The sequence below is a fragment of the Diplodia corticola genome (assembly GCF_001883845.1).
Source record: "Diplodia corticola strain CBS 112549 chromosome Unknown scaffold9, whole genome shotgun sequence".
NCBI classification, from domain to species: Eukaryota; Fungi; Ascomycota; class Dothideomycetes; order Botryosphaeriales; family Botryosphaeriaceae; genus Diplodia; species Diplodia corticola.
The window spans coordinates 320,981-333,851 of NW_017971488.1; the positions used below are offsets into that span (position 1 = coordinate 320,981).

Sequence of the window (12,871 nt, forward strand, 5' to 3'; positions counted from 1 at the left end):
ATCGAGGTACGGCTTACGTTTGACGTGCACATACTGCTCAGTGTATGTGACTGTTTTCGTGGTGGAAAGTGCTGGTAAATATATCAGCACCGGAAGCGTAAAGCAGCTTCTCAAGCGCAGAGCGGCAGCAGGACATGAATGCGCGTGATGTACTCTGAGCGCCCAACGCATGATACTTCATGTGCAGCATTTACTGAGGAAGACAAATCAGCTGGCGTGTGACATACAGTTCGGAGCGGGCTGGGCATGATTGTTTTTCAATCACCGCCATGGCCTAACACTTTCACTTTGATAAAAGGACCTATTCAGGTAGCTGCTTTAGCATAATCTCCTATACTTATTCTTCAGTACCGTTCCACGACGATACTAGTTCTGCCCCAGTATGTTGCCAAGGCAAATGTCGAGCTGTATCCGTGAAATCTGTAATTTTGCCAAGCTAAATCCCACCTAGTTTTCAGTGTCCATGGAATATTAATGCACAGGATGGCAAAAGGTAACCATTTCGGATGGGCGGCGGAGGGGTTGAGCAATGGGCCAATGGGAGCCAAGTGCAACCGGATTATGCAGGAAGCTTGGACCCTACAGCATCATGGACTTTCCAGTCGCCGCCGTCATCCACCTTTCTCTCTCTCCCCCGTTCCACCCTCTCAGTACATACCGTAACCTCTACGCCGTCGCAATGGGCTCTTCCGCATCCAAGGCGTCGCGCGCCGCTAATAGCGCCGCTCGAGTCTACCCCAAAGCCGCCTCCAAAGCCGCAACCAACGCCCCCAAGCCCACACCAGCCGGCCGCGCTTCGCAACCAGGACCTACCGTGCGCCCGCAGCCCCAAATCAGCGAGACAAGAGACGAAGGTACGCATATACGCGCGCGAAAAATCCACCACCCACCCACCCAATTCTCCAAGCACCCAAGCAAAAAGAAAAACTACCAACTTACACCACCACCACACAGCCATCAACCACGACGCCGCCGACCCCGCCTTCGCCGCCCAGCTCCGCTCCCTCGGCCCCGTCGCCTCCAACCCCTACACCTCCAACTCGTCCACCTCGCCCTACGAGCCCCACCGCCAACCCCCCGAACCCAGCACCACCGTCTCCTCCTCCCTCCCCCCGACCTCTTCCCGGCGCCACGACGCGACGACATCAAACAACAAGCTCAGCAAAGACACCACAAGCAACAACCTCCCCGACTTCTCCACCGGCCCCACCCCCTTCGGCCCCCCCACCGGCGGCCCCCTGCCCCCGCGCACCCTCAACCCGGCGCTGACGATCCTGTCGGCGCGCGAGCGGATCGCGCTGGAGGCGGAGCGCGAGTTTGCGGAGTTGGGCAGGCGCGGGGCCCCCGGGCGCAGGTTTTTGGATGTGGTGGAGCTGCGGAAGGTGTTGATTTTGAGGGATCAGAGGGGGAGGGCCCCGGCGGAGATTGAGCGGCAGTTGGGGTTGAGGGAGGGGGTGTTGGAGGGGTTGGGGCCGAGGGGGGTGGTGGAGGCGGTGTGATTGATTGAGGGGGGATGGGGGATCAGGTGGGTGTGGGTGTGGGTGTGAGTGTGAGGGGCTGCTGCTTGGACTGGACTGGACTGTCCGGCCCGCAGCAGTGGTGTTCTTTTTGGTGGGGGGGGTGGGACTTTGCGGTTCTCGGCCTGCTTGGGTGTGGGGGAGGTGTGGGGGAGGTGTGGGTTGTGGGGAGGGGAGGAGAGGGAGGGGAGGGCGTAGGGCCCCGATGTCGGAGAGTGGGTAGTGGGTGGCGGAAAGTTTGCTCCACACTAGATGGATGCTGTGGATGGGGAGCAGCGCGACGACTCGCGGATTCGGCTGTGCTCGCAGAGTCCTTCCTTGTTGGTCGAGAGATGTGGTCCCCCCCCGGCCTGAAGCTTTTGGAAGCTAAGCTCAGGCATTCGTTCGATGCCATCTGGAGGTCACAGCTGGCCGTCGGGCATGGAAGCGTTGGAGGACGCAGCTTCCGCTTCAGACTTATTCTGAGGCTCGCCCGGAAGAATTGGCTGTAATTCGGCGAATGAGCTGCGGAACAACCAATCTCGACTCTTCTTGGTTTTTGGTGCATCGTCAATGAAGCACCCATAGTACGCGACATCGCATCTCTACTCTTAACGAAATCAAGAGCTAGGAATATTTGTATACGTTGTAATGTAGGTAGGACATGGTCTTGTTGCTGCCAGGAGATTCTCTGTGTTTCGATCATATACCATACTATACCAAGCGCCTCGCTCAAACGATGATGATGATTACTTGAATGAATCTTCAGGACGTCTCTCTCTCTCCATCTCTCCCTCTCTCTCCATCTCTCCCTCTCTCTCCCTCTCCCCACCTACCACGCCGCATGCCCGCCGTCCATCCTCAGGTCCGCCCCCGTCATGAAGCTGCTGGCGTCGCTGACGAGGAAGACGGCGGCGCCGCGGTACTCTTCCGGCGCGCTGAGGCGGCCGAGCATGTTCTGCGTGGGCCAGTCGGCGCGGCGCTCGGGGAACTGCCGGAAGAGCTCCTCGACCATGGCGGTGACGATGTAGCCGGGCGATATCGTGTTGACGCGGATGCCGTGCGCGCCCCACTCCGAGGCCAGGTTGCGCGCGAGCTGGATGACGCCGGCCTTGCTGGCGTTGTAGGCCGGGCAGATGAGGCCCTGTGGGGGATCTGGGGTCAGGAATGTTCTGTAGGGGTTTTTTGTTTGTTTGTTTGTTTGTTTTTCTTTTTTTTTTTTCCTGTTTGTTTGAAGGGAGGGAAGGGGGTCGATATTGTGTGATGGAAATGTTGCCGAGAAAGGGAAAAGAGGAAAAAAAAAAGAACGAGAAACCACCATCGAATCACCGCACTGCTTTACTCACCCTATTCGCAACCGTCCCGCTCATGCTGGCGATCATGACGATGCTCCCGCCGTTGCCGAACCTGATCATCTGCTTGGCGGCGGCCTGGGCGGTCATGAAGGCGCCCGTCACGTTGACCTCGAGCATGCGGTTGCAGTCCTCGGCCGTGTACTCGAGCGCGGGCGTCTCCTGCTGGATGCCCGCCGCGGCGACGAGGCCGTCCAGCCGGCCGTGCTCGTCGCCGATCCGGGCGACGATGTCGGTCAGGGCGGTGGCGTCGCGCACGTCGATCTGGCGGTAGTGCAGGCTGGTGCCGAGCTGGGTGCGGGCGCGGTCTTGGATGGGGGCGAAGGCGGGCGAAGGGGTGGGGAGGCGGTCGAGGGCGTAGACTGGGTTGTGGAGTTGTCAGTCACTTGGGGGCATTTAACATCTTTCCCTTTGATCGTCCCTTTTTCTCGTTCTAAGTCTTCCGCCTCTTCTCCCACTATACGTAAAGGCTGCAGACCTTCCCACGAAGCATCACGGAAACCTCCCCTTTTCTTCTTCACGAAATAAACAGAGCGGAGCAAACAAAAGGGGGAGAACGGAAAAGGAAAGAGAAAGAAAAAAAAAAAAAGAGCACTCACCAGTCGCACCCGCCTCCAACAACGCCTCCGCCTGCGTCAACCCCAGCCCCCGCGCCCCGCCCGACACCAACACCACCCTGTCCCTCAAACTGAACTCGGGCAGCCGCTTCTGCGTCCCCAGGTACGCCGTCGCCGTGCTCGCTTTGTCCGCGGCGGGCGGCGGCGGCGGCGCCGCTGTAGTACTACTCGTGTCATCCTTGGAAGCGCCACTGCGAGCAGTGCGAGCGGAAGCGGAAAAGCTGCGGCATGACTGGACGGTTGCGGTTGCTGTTCTTGCCGGCGATGCGGACGGCGACGTCCGCGCCGCGAAAGTGCGGAGAAGGGCGCGGGGAAGGAGGCTGATCGGCGGCGGCGGCATGATGCAGGCTTTGTTGATTGCGAACTGGGATTGGCGGACTACTCTGTTTGGAAATTTTAGGTGGCTCTATGCGCACGGCGGATGGAATCCCCCCCCTTGTGTGGACAATCAAACGGTATTTTGTATAATGAAAGCAGTAGTCGCACCTCTATGGAGTTGGGTGCGGGAAGAGTATCGTTGTCTGGATTCCCCGGTTGTGTAGATCTGGTGTGGACGCTCGCGTGCAAGCAAGATCAACGCAAGGGGGAGGGAAGGCCTGTCAAAAGTTTAATGGCCGAGTTAAGATGCAGACTGCATGTTCTCAACCCTTCCCCAAGGGAACGAGCCTTTGCTTTATATAGCTTCCGCCCCACAAGCAAAGCCAACGAACTACTTACTCGCGGCTTCTGACCTTCTGCCTAGACCGCCAGCACATAAGGGAAGGAAAGCGCCTCGTCACGCGGTCTGATTCCGTCCCGTCAGTTCGTTGAGAGCCGCGCCGTTACGCGCTGTCGATTTCCCCCCTTGCTCGTCGTCCAAGCCACCGCAGCTCACAGAGGAAGAGGGGGGAAAGGAGGAGAAGCTCGAGCTACCGCCCGTCCGGGATGCCCGAATCTGGGTTCCGGTTGGGCACAGGACGGAAAGTTGGGTCGTGTGGACAATTGCTGCCGTGGCACGGGCAAATCATACTCTTCCTCACCAACTGCCATGGCAAGAAATCCACTTCCTGCACGAGCCCCTCCCACCGAGAAGAGAGAAAAGAAGGGGGGGCAACGAGCAAAGGCCAGCGCCGAGCGCCCCACGTAACTGCTCCCGGCGGATCATGGTGCGGGATTACCTGATTAGGCAAACCGCGATACTGACGCAGCCGTGACACGGACGCCGCCCCCGCGCTCTGCCGCCACCGCATTAGAGCTTCTGTCATCTCTTGGATGACAGCGGGCGAGTGGTGACGTTGAAACAGACCGCGCTGTAACCCTTGCGCCTCGAGCATCGGCCATGGGGAACGGACGGGGATGGTGAGTGCCCCATAGACTAGATGTCCGCATATGCCGTGCGCCGCTTGGTTGTAATGTGTCTCTGACTAGTTATACGCGACGTTGCATGTTTGGCTGAAACGGGCCGGTATTAGGCCATGGTAGCACAAGCAGTGCCTTCCGCCGGCAATAACTGTTGAGGGCTGGTTCTGAAGGCGTCTGCGCCGACTCCGCTATTAATTGCAGCTGCGGCATGACAACTTAACCCATAGGAATGTGAACGGCGCGTAAGCCTTCCGTTTTCCGAAGCGGATTGCTGGTCTAGAGCCCCGCGAAAGGATTGCGGCTTCGAGAATATCATGCGGCCAGGTCTAAATCCGCTCCAATACATTTCGACCCCAAGTGGGAAATCTGTCGTCTACTCCTTCGGCTCTTTCATCTCTACGCCTTCTTTACACCGAACCCGGCGAAAGGTACACCCGTCTTTTCCACGATGTACTCCATGGCTTGCAATACCTTTTCATCCTCGAAGCGCCTGCCCACCAGTTGCAAACTGACTGGCGCATCACGGTAGAGCTCGGGCTCATCTGTGTCACAGAAATCAGCAGACTGTATAGGAGTGGAGAAATAGGCAAGAGCTTGGGCAGCATACAAAGCTTGTGGTTGAAGTCATCCTGGTCGTTACGCGGCTTGTAAGTTTCGTCCTTGACATCGATCGCGGGGTCGACTTCCGTGACCTGCTGCAGGTTAGCATGCGTTGTCCTCGCACATGGTCAATCTGTTCCGACTCACCGGGAAGCTGAGCGATGGGTAGTCCAGCAGGTTCCATTGGCTCGTGTAGCCCCAGTACTTGGCGTTGTCAAGAGGAGGTGCGGCGCCGGGGCCGACGGGGCAGATAATGACGTCCACCATGTCCGAGCCGTCGTCCTTCGTGGCCGTTGCATTCCAGTGCGCCGAGTAATCTCCGCGATACTGCTCCCGCAGTCTTGTGAGACGCCAGACCTCAGTGATCGGGTAAGGCTCCTTGGGTACGTGCGGATTCTCCTTTAGGATGAACTTGGAGAGTGGCCGCCAGGGTTCACCGGAAGCGTCGATTGCTGCTGCCTCCTCCCGGCCACCATCGCTGAAATAGAGGCTTGCCTAAGAACCCTTGTCAGAATCGGATATCAAACCTTCAAAAGAGCGGAATCGAAGATGAAGCTGACGATAGATCCCCCAAAGAAAGCTGAAAATAAACTCACAATGATCTCCCAAGCAAGGTCATGCTTGTACGGCGTCCACTCCACCACCTCCACCCCATCCGCCACCTTCAACCTATCCACCAGCTCCCTCATCGCCCTCAGCACCGGCGGATGCGGCCTCACCACCCCATCATCCCACATCACCCCCACCTTCAACCCCCTCTTCCCGCCCGGTCCCTTGGCCAGCCAATCCTCGTCATCCCTCCACCTCATCGGCACCAAATCGACCTGCCTAAGCCACGGCCTCGCATCCACCAGCGTCTTGACGAACACCCGAACGCCCTCCAAACTCGTGCTCAACGGCCCCACAACCGGCACCACCTGCTCCTGCCCCTTCATCGTCGCGACGCCTCCCGCATTCGGCAGACGATACGCCGTCGGCCGCAGGCCCCAGACGCCGCAGTTGGCGGCGGGGCTGCGCACGCTGCCGCCGATGTCGGTGCCGATGCCGAGGCAGCTGCCGCGGAAGCCGACGAGGGCGCCCTCGCCGCCGCTGGAGCCGCCCGCCGTCAGCGCGGCGTTGAACGGGTTCGTCGTCGCGCCGCCCAGCACGTTGCTCGACGTCTCGAGGTGCATCAGCGTCTGCGGCTGCGCCGTGCGCGCGTACAGCACCGCGCCCGCCGCGTGGAGGAGGTCGAGGATGAGGGCCTGTTGCGGCGGTTCGTGGTCGGCCCAGGCGCAGAAGCCGGCGTTGGTTTTGAGCGCGGGGGCGCCCGCTTCGCCGGGCCCCGTCATGGCGACGTGTTCTTTTGCGGAGATGGGGAGGCCGTGGAGGGGCCCGATGGGGGTGCCGTGGGCGGCGAGGTGGGCGTCGAGCTCGGCGGCGCGGGCGAGGGCGCGCGTGGGGAGGAGTTCGGTGAGGCAGTTGGTTGCGTGTTGGGCGAGGGCGGCGCGGCGGAGGAAGGCGCGCGTGACGGCGGTGGAGGTGAGGGTGCCGTTGGCGAGGGAGCAGAGGAGGGATTCGGGGCTGGTTTCGGTGATGGAGACTTCGTCGGGGGTGAGGTATTTGGCGGGGAGGGAGGTGGTGTTGCGGGGCAGAGGGTCGTCGAGCTTGGGGAGGGGGGGCTCGACGGCGGCGAGGGTCGCGGCGCGGTGGGCCTGGACGGCTGCGGCGACTTCTTGCCAGGGCTTGCCGTTGGGGACGGGGGATGGCGAAGCCATGGTTGGTTCGGTGAAGGTATGTGTATGCAGTAAGTGTGTGCCGCACAGGGGTTGTCAAGTGTCGCTGGTCAATGCGAGGGACAGCAGCGGTGTGGTGGTGTGAAAGAGCGAAGCAAGCAGCAGCGCGGTGAAGGTATTTGAATGCTCGGCATGACGGCAACTGTGGCACGAGAGAGCAGTTGATTGATAACGCCGTCTCGTGCAGTGTATGCAGCAAGGCGGCATAGTGGGGTCTGGGGCGCTGATAGTGAGTGTCGGACGCGAGAGATAACATGCTGGGCCCAAGCTCCTTCCTCGTTTAGGCATGTACAGCCGACGGCGTTGTGGGTTCTTTGCACGGTCAGTCTTCTAATCGGAATCGTGTGCGAGATTTCTGCTAGCTGGATCGCCCAAGTCTTGCATTTCTGTAGCTAGCGACGCATCAAGAGGCCTGGCGCAGGTACAGGGAACGCAAGGATGTGAGCCGAAGAGCAGCGGGAATTCCGCTATCGGCCGATCAGGTTTTCTTCATCAAGCACATACATATCCTGCAACATTGGTCTTGTCATCGCCATGGGTGTTCTTGATTGTCGGCCTATAGAATTCGTCACACAACCTGCACGCCCTTAGCGATTGGGGAGTTCCAGGTCGGGTATCACCATACTTTTAGTATCCTTTCCCTACCACGCAAATGCTTTTGAAATCCGGAACCCAATTTTTTTTGTCCAATTAACACCGCCGATATCTTACCGCATGTCAACACTTCACTTACTACCCTCTTTCCCCCGAAAGTGACCGGCAACCAGGAAAGCCAGCTCAAGCGCTTGCTTTTCATTAAGACGCGGGTCGCAGTAAGTCGTGTAATTCAAGCTCAGTTCCGCTTCTCCAAGACCCTCGCTGCCGCCAAGGCACTCGGTGACCGCGTCGCCAGTAAGCTCGAGGTGCACTCCTCCGAGGAATGATCCAAGCTGCTGGTGGATCTTGAGGGCAGAAGCAACTTCGGAGAAAATGGAAGAGAAGTGGCGCGTCTTGATGCCCGACTCGGTGGAACGCGTGTTGCTTTGTTGCGTGTTAGCAGCCATCATCCCTGAACGTATCCACACTTACCCATGCATAGGATCGCACTGCCAGACCACGACATGGCCGCTGTTCCGCACGGCTTCGATATGTCCTCCGAGCATCTTCTCCACCTTGTCCTCTCCATAGCGCGTGATGAGAGTAACCTTGCCAATCTCCTTGTCCGGATTGACGATGTCGAGAAGCTCGATGAGTTCTTCGTTCTTCATCGACGGCCCGACCTTGATGCCGATAGGGTTCTCGATACCACGGAAGTACTCGACGTGGCCGTGGGTCAGTTGGCGGGTGCGATCGCCGACCCAAAGGAAATGCGCAGACGTGTTGTACCAGGCCTTGCCGTCGTCGCCGGGAGGAACCTGGGTCCGGGCTCCAGCGTTCCTTGGCCGAGGAAGGCGGCGCGTGAGAGCTTCTTCGTACTCGAGCACGAGGCCTTCATGGCTGGTGTAGAGCTCGACAGTCTCCAGTTGGCCAGCAGTATCGGCGCCAATGGTGCGCATGAAGCGCAGCGACTCGGTTATGCTGCCGACGATTTTCGAATACTGCTCCTGCAACTTGTCGTCTCCAACGTGCCCCAGGCTCCAATCGAATGGATTGTGCAGGTCAGCAATGCCGCTGGACAGCTGTGCCCGGACGTAGTTGGACGTGGCAGCAGAGTGGAAGTAGGCCTGGACAAGCCTGTCGGGATCCGGAGTCCGCTGGTCCTGGGGAAAGCCGTTTAGAATGTCACCACGGAAACTCGGCATCTCGACGCCGTCGACCTTCTCCATGGCGCTTGAGCGCGGCTTGGCATACTGGCCGGCCATGCGTGCGATGCGGACAACCGGCTTGTTGGAGCCCCAAATCAGAACCAATGACATTTGGAGTAGGAGTTTGATCTTGGAATCAATAGCGCCATCCTGGCAGTAGGAGAAGAGCTCGGCACAATCTCCACCCTGAAGCAAGAAGGCCTCGCCAAGAGCAACCCGCCTGAGGTGGGAACGGAGCTTCGTGATTTCAGTGGGAGTCACGATTGGGGGCACGTTGCGAAGCTTGTCAAGTGCTGGATCAAGGCCAGTGGGGTCGGGATAGTTGATGGCCTGCACAATGGGCTTTGAGCGCCAGGCTGCGAGAGTCAGAACGATCCTTCAACGAGTTCGGGTAGGCGTACATGACGGGTTCCAGTCGGCCGCAGCGCCGTTGGGTGAGGTGGTCGAATTGGTCATGTTCGGTCACGAAGCTAGTCAAGCCTCGAGTCTTTTCGGACGTGCTTGTAGACGGGAGACGCGTTGCTCCACGCGGAAACTTCGGCTTTCTCGTTCTGCGCCGGGATAATTAGCGAGTGAAAGCAGATGTAGAAAGGCCTTCAGATGTACGTGTGCGTCGAAGCCTATCTCTTCCTCTGTTTGGCGCGCGGCCCGACAAATCGCGAGGGCTACTGTCTTCTCGGAAGGGTGCAGAGACTCGTAGTGGGCGCGGGCTTTGCGAACCTCGCGCCACACAAGGACCAGAAGGAAGATGAATGCAAGAGGTACTGCAAACGAGTGCAGGCAAAACACAGGCATGATCAGAACAGGCAGCCGATGGCAGGGAAATGGAAATTTCGCAGAGGAACACGGGATAGCGAACGTCGTGCAGGTGAGGGAAAAGCGGCAGGCGCATGTGGGAAGATTTATAGCAGCTGGAGAAACAGAGGAGGCTGAAGGAAAGTGTGGTACCTCGGTGGTGGGTGTCTGGAATGCTTGACCCAGCTGGCTGACACGCACGCCCCGCGAGACGAGAGAAACGCAGCGCAGACAGGCGTCTCGTGAAAGCGTCGACGCAAACAACCCGGAGCCGCAGTATGGCTGTCCTCAACAAGAGTCGGAGTGCGGAAGGAAGGGAGAAAGAACGACGGCGAGGAAGAATTGGTTGGATGACTGTAACCGTGGCATGACAGAAGAGCGCGGCCGCGACCAGCCATAAACTGGCGTGCCGATGCAAGCCGCGATTCGCTCGCTACCTAGCTTGCTTGGAGCCGTGACGTTTTCCCGCTGCGCCCGCCCGCTGCGAGCTCCCGCATCTCTGACATCCATCTCCCGCTTGACCACCCAACTCCGCTTCGTACCATGGCCGAGGAACCCCAGCCCGCAGGCGTGCACGAGGGTGCCGGCCAGCCGCCCGCTCCCGCTTCGGCCGAGGACCGCAAGGCGCAGGCGGCCATGTCGACCTTGGACGCCGCCCAGCGCGACGACGACGGCGCTCCGAAGAAGAACGTTGACACCGAGGCTCTGGGTAAGGCCATGAAGAACTTGGATGTGAAGGACCAGAACAAGCCGCAGGAAGCCAAGAAGACCGTCAAGGTCGATCCCGCAGACGTCACTCTGCTGGTACATCCCCCGCCGCTGCCCGGCAGCGTGCGCAGCTGCTAATGCGCTTCGTTGCAGGTCGAGCAGCTGGAGTTGGCCAAGCCCAAAGCCATCGAGCTTCTGAAGGCTCACGACGGTGACGCGGTGAAGGCAATGACTGTCTTCATCGGCGTTTCCGCCTGAACCCCGGCACCACACTGGGCCCACTGTCGCAACGACGCATCACGATGCAATAGTGAATTGAATGACACGGAACGATATTGCTGCAGATATACCGATGCGCCCATGGATACTGGAGCACGACTTCTGACCGCTCTCCGCTAGATGATCTAGAAACAATTCAATCCTTCCAAATTTGAGCAAAGATGACAGTGGAGTGGAATGACGGAGACACAACGCCGCTATGTCGCCGAGGCACACCTGTTCATCCCCACTGTGTTGCGAGAAGGTGGTCTGACCTATGACTTACGTGGGCAGTTGAGCCCGTGTACGGATGCAAATTTATGTCGACTGCCACATATGAGGGCTTGGGAAGGTCACATTTTTGCTCCTACTGCCAACGTGAGTGGGCCCATGTTATCTGAAATCCACTGTGGCATGTTCACTGCATGTGTCAGAAGTCTGTGACTGACTTCTCAGATGCCGCAGACATGCCACGCTGTTACATTGCCTGACCAGTACATGCTTTCTTGGGATTGTAAGTTTCGCAGGCCGAGCGGTTTCAGCCGAGGCTGTTGTACTGACAAACAAGTACTTTGGGTATTCGCATGCTGATCAGAAAGACTACCGAGCACTGTACCTACTGTGTAGAGAAGGCTAACCCTCTGGAAACCATGGCTGAAAACAAAGAAGTGGGGCACGACTTGTCTGATGGCTTCGGCTTTCCGGCTGTGGTACCTGCCATTTTCTACACGATGTGTTTTTATCCTTTTGACGACTTGTGCCGAATCAGACCCATAGTCAGTCACGTATGACAGATTGTCTTTCCGGTAGACTACCACCTTCCCCTTTCAGGACTTGCTTCTCCTGTCAGCCGCAGCATGCGATGCGCCAAACGCAAGCGCTGGATTCGGCCGTCTTTCGGTGCCTGACCCCACCTTGTTTCAGCAAAGTCGTTGGTGTTTCACAGCCCATCCGCCCACCAAACACTTGCCAGAGGTAAGTCGATGTTGGCAATGGGCAGAGCCGTCATACCAATCAGGTCATCTACTTTTTATAATCGTTTCCGTTCCCTCGACTCCCGAGACCAAGGTTTCCCACGCGGCAGGCGAACGGATGGGGTGTCTTCGGCATTATTCGTCAATGCCGTGTCGATGCTGCGTCCGTGAGCTCAGCGTCCCGTTCCAGTCGCGCCCAGCGTCGGCTACGGTGCGGGTTACCGGATAAAACCTGCCAAGCCTGTGGCTCGTCGCAGGGAGGCCCCGCTGGGTCCGAGCAGGCTATGAACAAACCCCACCGCAGGAACGGTACGCATTCCGACCAGCTCGCCCTTGACGCCTTCTCGGATTTGGGGCCAGTCAATGCCGAAACTCCTCCTCATATCAGCAGGTGGGCCCGTAAGGCTAAAGATCCAGCGCGATGCGGGCCGGATCTCACTGTCGAATAATCCCACGAATGTCGCAAAGTCGCACCGCTGCTCCGCGGTGGAATTACGGGCGCCCTGAGTCCAGCCGCCAGAAACGGACACTGCTTTTGCCTAGAGGCTAAGCATACTCTATCTCCGGTCCCTAGGGATCCCGGCCCACCCTCCCGCAATAGAACCCATGCTCCGCTGGGATCGTGCGTCGCCAAGCTTGCTCACACCCCAACCTTAAAACATCTGGCATATGGGACAGGGATCCGGCCTGTGTGGATTGGTCGACTCCTTTATTGTGCGATGCTGGCCCGATCTTTCGAAGCACCAGCGCGCTGGCATCCAGCCCACCGGATGCTTGCACACCATGTGGGAGCAGGATGCTTCCAGCACACCTCGGCCTGCTTTCTCCCGAGCGAGCTCCCTCTTTGAGCCTGGCATCCATAACCATCATCGCCTGCACCCCAGGTTTTGCCTGTGCCTGCAGAAGTTTGTCCCGCCGTGCCGGAATAGCTCGTTCCGCCCGGATGTAAAGCCTAGTTGTTTACACACGTGAGCCGGAGATCGTACTATTCTGGCCTTGTTCCCTGCAGTGTCTTGCGAGAATGGCCCCGCCCAATAAACTAGCGAGCGGTGGTGTTGTGAAACATCAACCCACGCCCGCTACCGTCGGCTTCCGCCCGCACCTGATTTGTGGAGCGTGTTTACAGGTGCACTCCAACATCCTTTTTCTCCGTACCGAGATGAGCCACTTC

At 58.7% G+C, this 12,871-nt stretch overlaps 5 protein-coding genes across 5 annotated transcripts; 2 read left to right on the forward strand and 3 right to left on the reverse strand.

Moving 5' to 3' along the window:
* Nucleotides 1-589: 589 nt before the first annotated feature.
* BKCO1_9000100 (uncharacterized protein) lies at nt 590-1,499 on the forward strand (the record flags this gene model as incomplete). Its single annotated transcript, XM_020279739.1, has 2 exons — nt 590-854; nt 955-1,499. The coding sequence occupies 2 exons, from the start codon at nt 590-592 to the stop codon at nt 1,497-1,499; spliced, it is 810 nt and encodes a 269-aa protein (XP_020133035.1).
* An 829-nt stretch (nt 1,500-2,328) lies between these two features.
* On the reverse strand, nt 2,329-3,805 carry BKCO1_9000101 (short chain dehydrogenase; the record flags this gene model as incomplete). The annotated part of the gene is made up of 3 exons (XM_020279740.1): nt 2,329-2,640; nt 2,843-3,210; nt 3,448-3,805. 3 exons carry the CDS (start codon nt 3,803-3,805, stop codon nt 2,329-2,331), a joined length of 1,038 nt encoding a protein of 345 aa, XP_020133034.1.
* Nucleotides 3,806-5,202: 1,397 nt separating this feature from the next.
* Nucleotides 5,203-7,163, reverse strand: BKCO1_9000102 (glutamyl-trna amidotransferase subunit; the record flags this gene model as incomplete). Its single annotated transcript, XM_020279741.1, has 4 exons — nt 5,203-5,348; nt 5,414-5,498; nt 5,554-5,901; nt 6,003-7,163. The coding sequence occupies 4 exons, from the start codon at nt 7,161-7,163 to the stop codon at nt 5,203-5,205; spliced, it is 1,740 nt and encodes a 579-aa protein (XP_020133033.1).
* Nucleotides 7,164-7,906: 743 nt separating this feature from the next.
* Nucleotides 7,907-9,421, reverse strand: BKCO1_9000103 (phospho-2-dehydro-3-deoxyheptonate aldolase; the record flags this gene model as incomplete). Its single annotated transcript, XM_020279742.1, has 3 exons — nt 7,907-8,201; nt 8,250-9,321; nt 9,367-9,421. 3 exons carry the CDS (start codon nt 9,419-9,421, stop codon nt 7,907-7,909), a joined length of 1,422 nt encoding a protein of 473 aa, XP_020133032.1.
* Nucleotides 9,422-10,303: 882 nt separating this feature from the next.
* On the forward strand, nt 10,304-10,726 carry BKCO1_9000104 (uncharacterized protein; the record flags this gene model as incomplete). The annotated part of the gene is made up of 2 exons (XM_020279743.1): nt 10,304-10,564; nt 10,622-10,726. The coding sequence occupies 2 exons, from the start codon at nt 10,304-10,306 to the stop codon at nt 10,724-10,726; spliced, it is 366 nt and encodes a 121-aa protein (XP_020133031.1).
* Between the last annotated feature and the right edge of the window lie 2,145 nt (nt 10,727-12,871).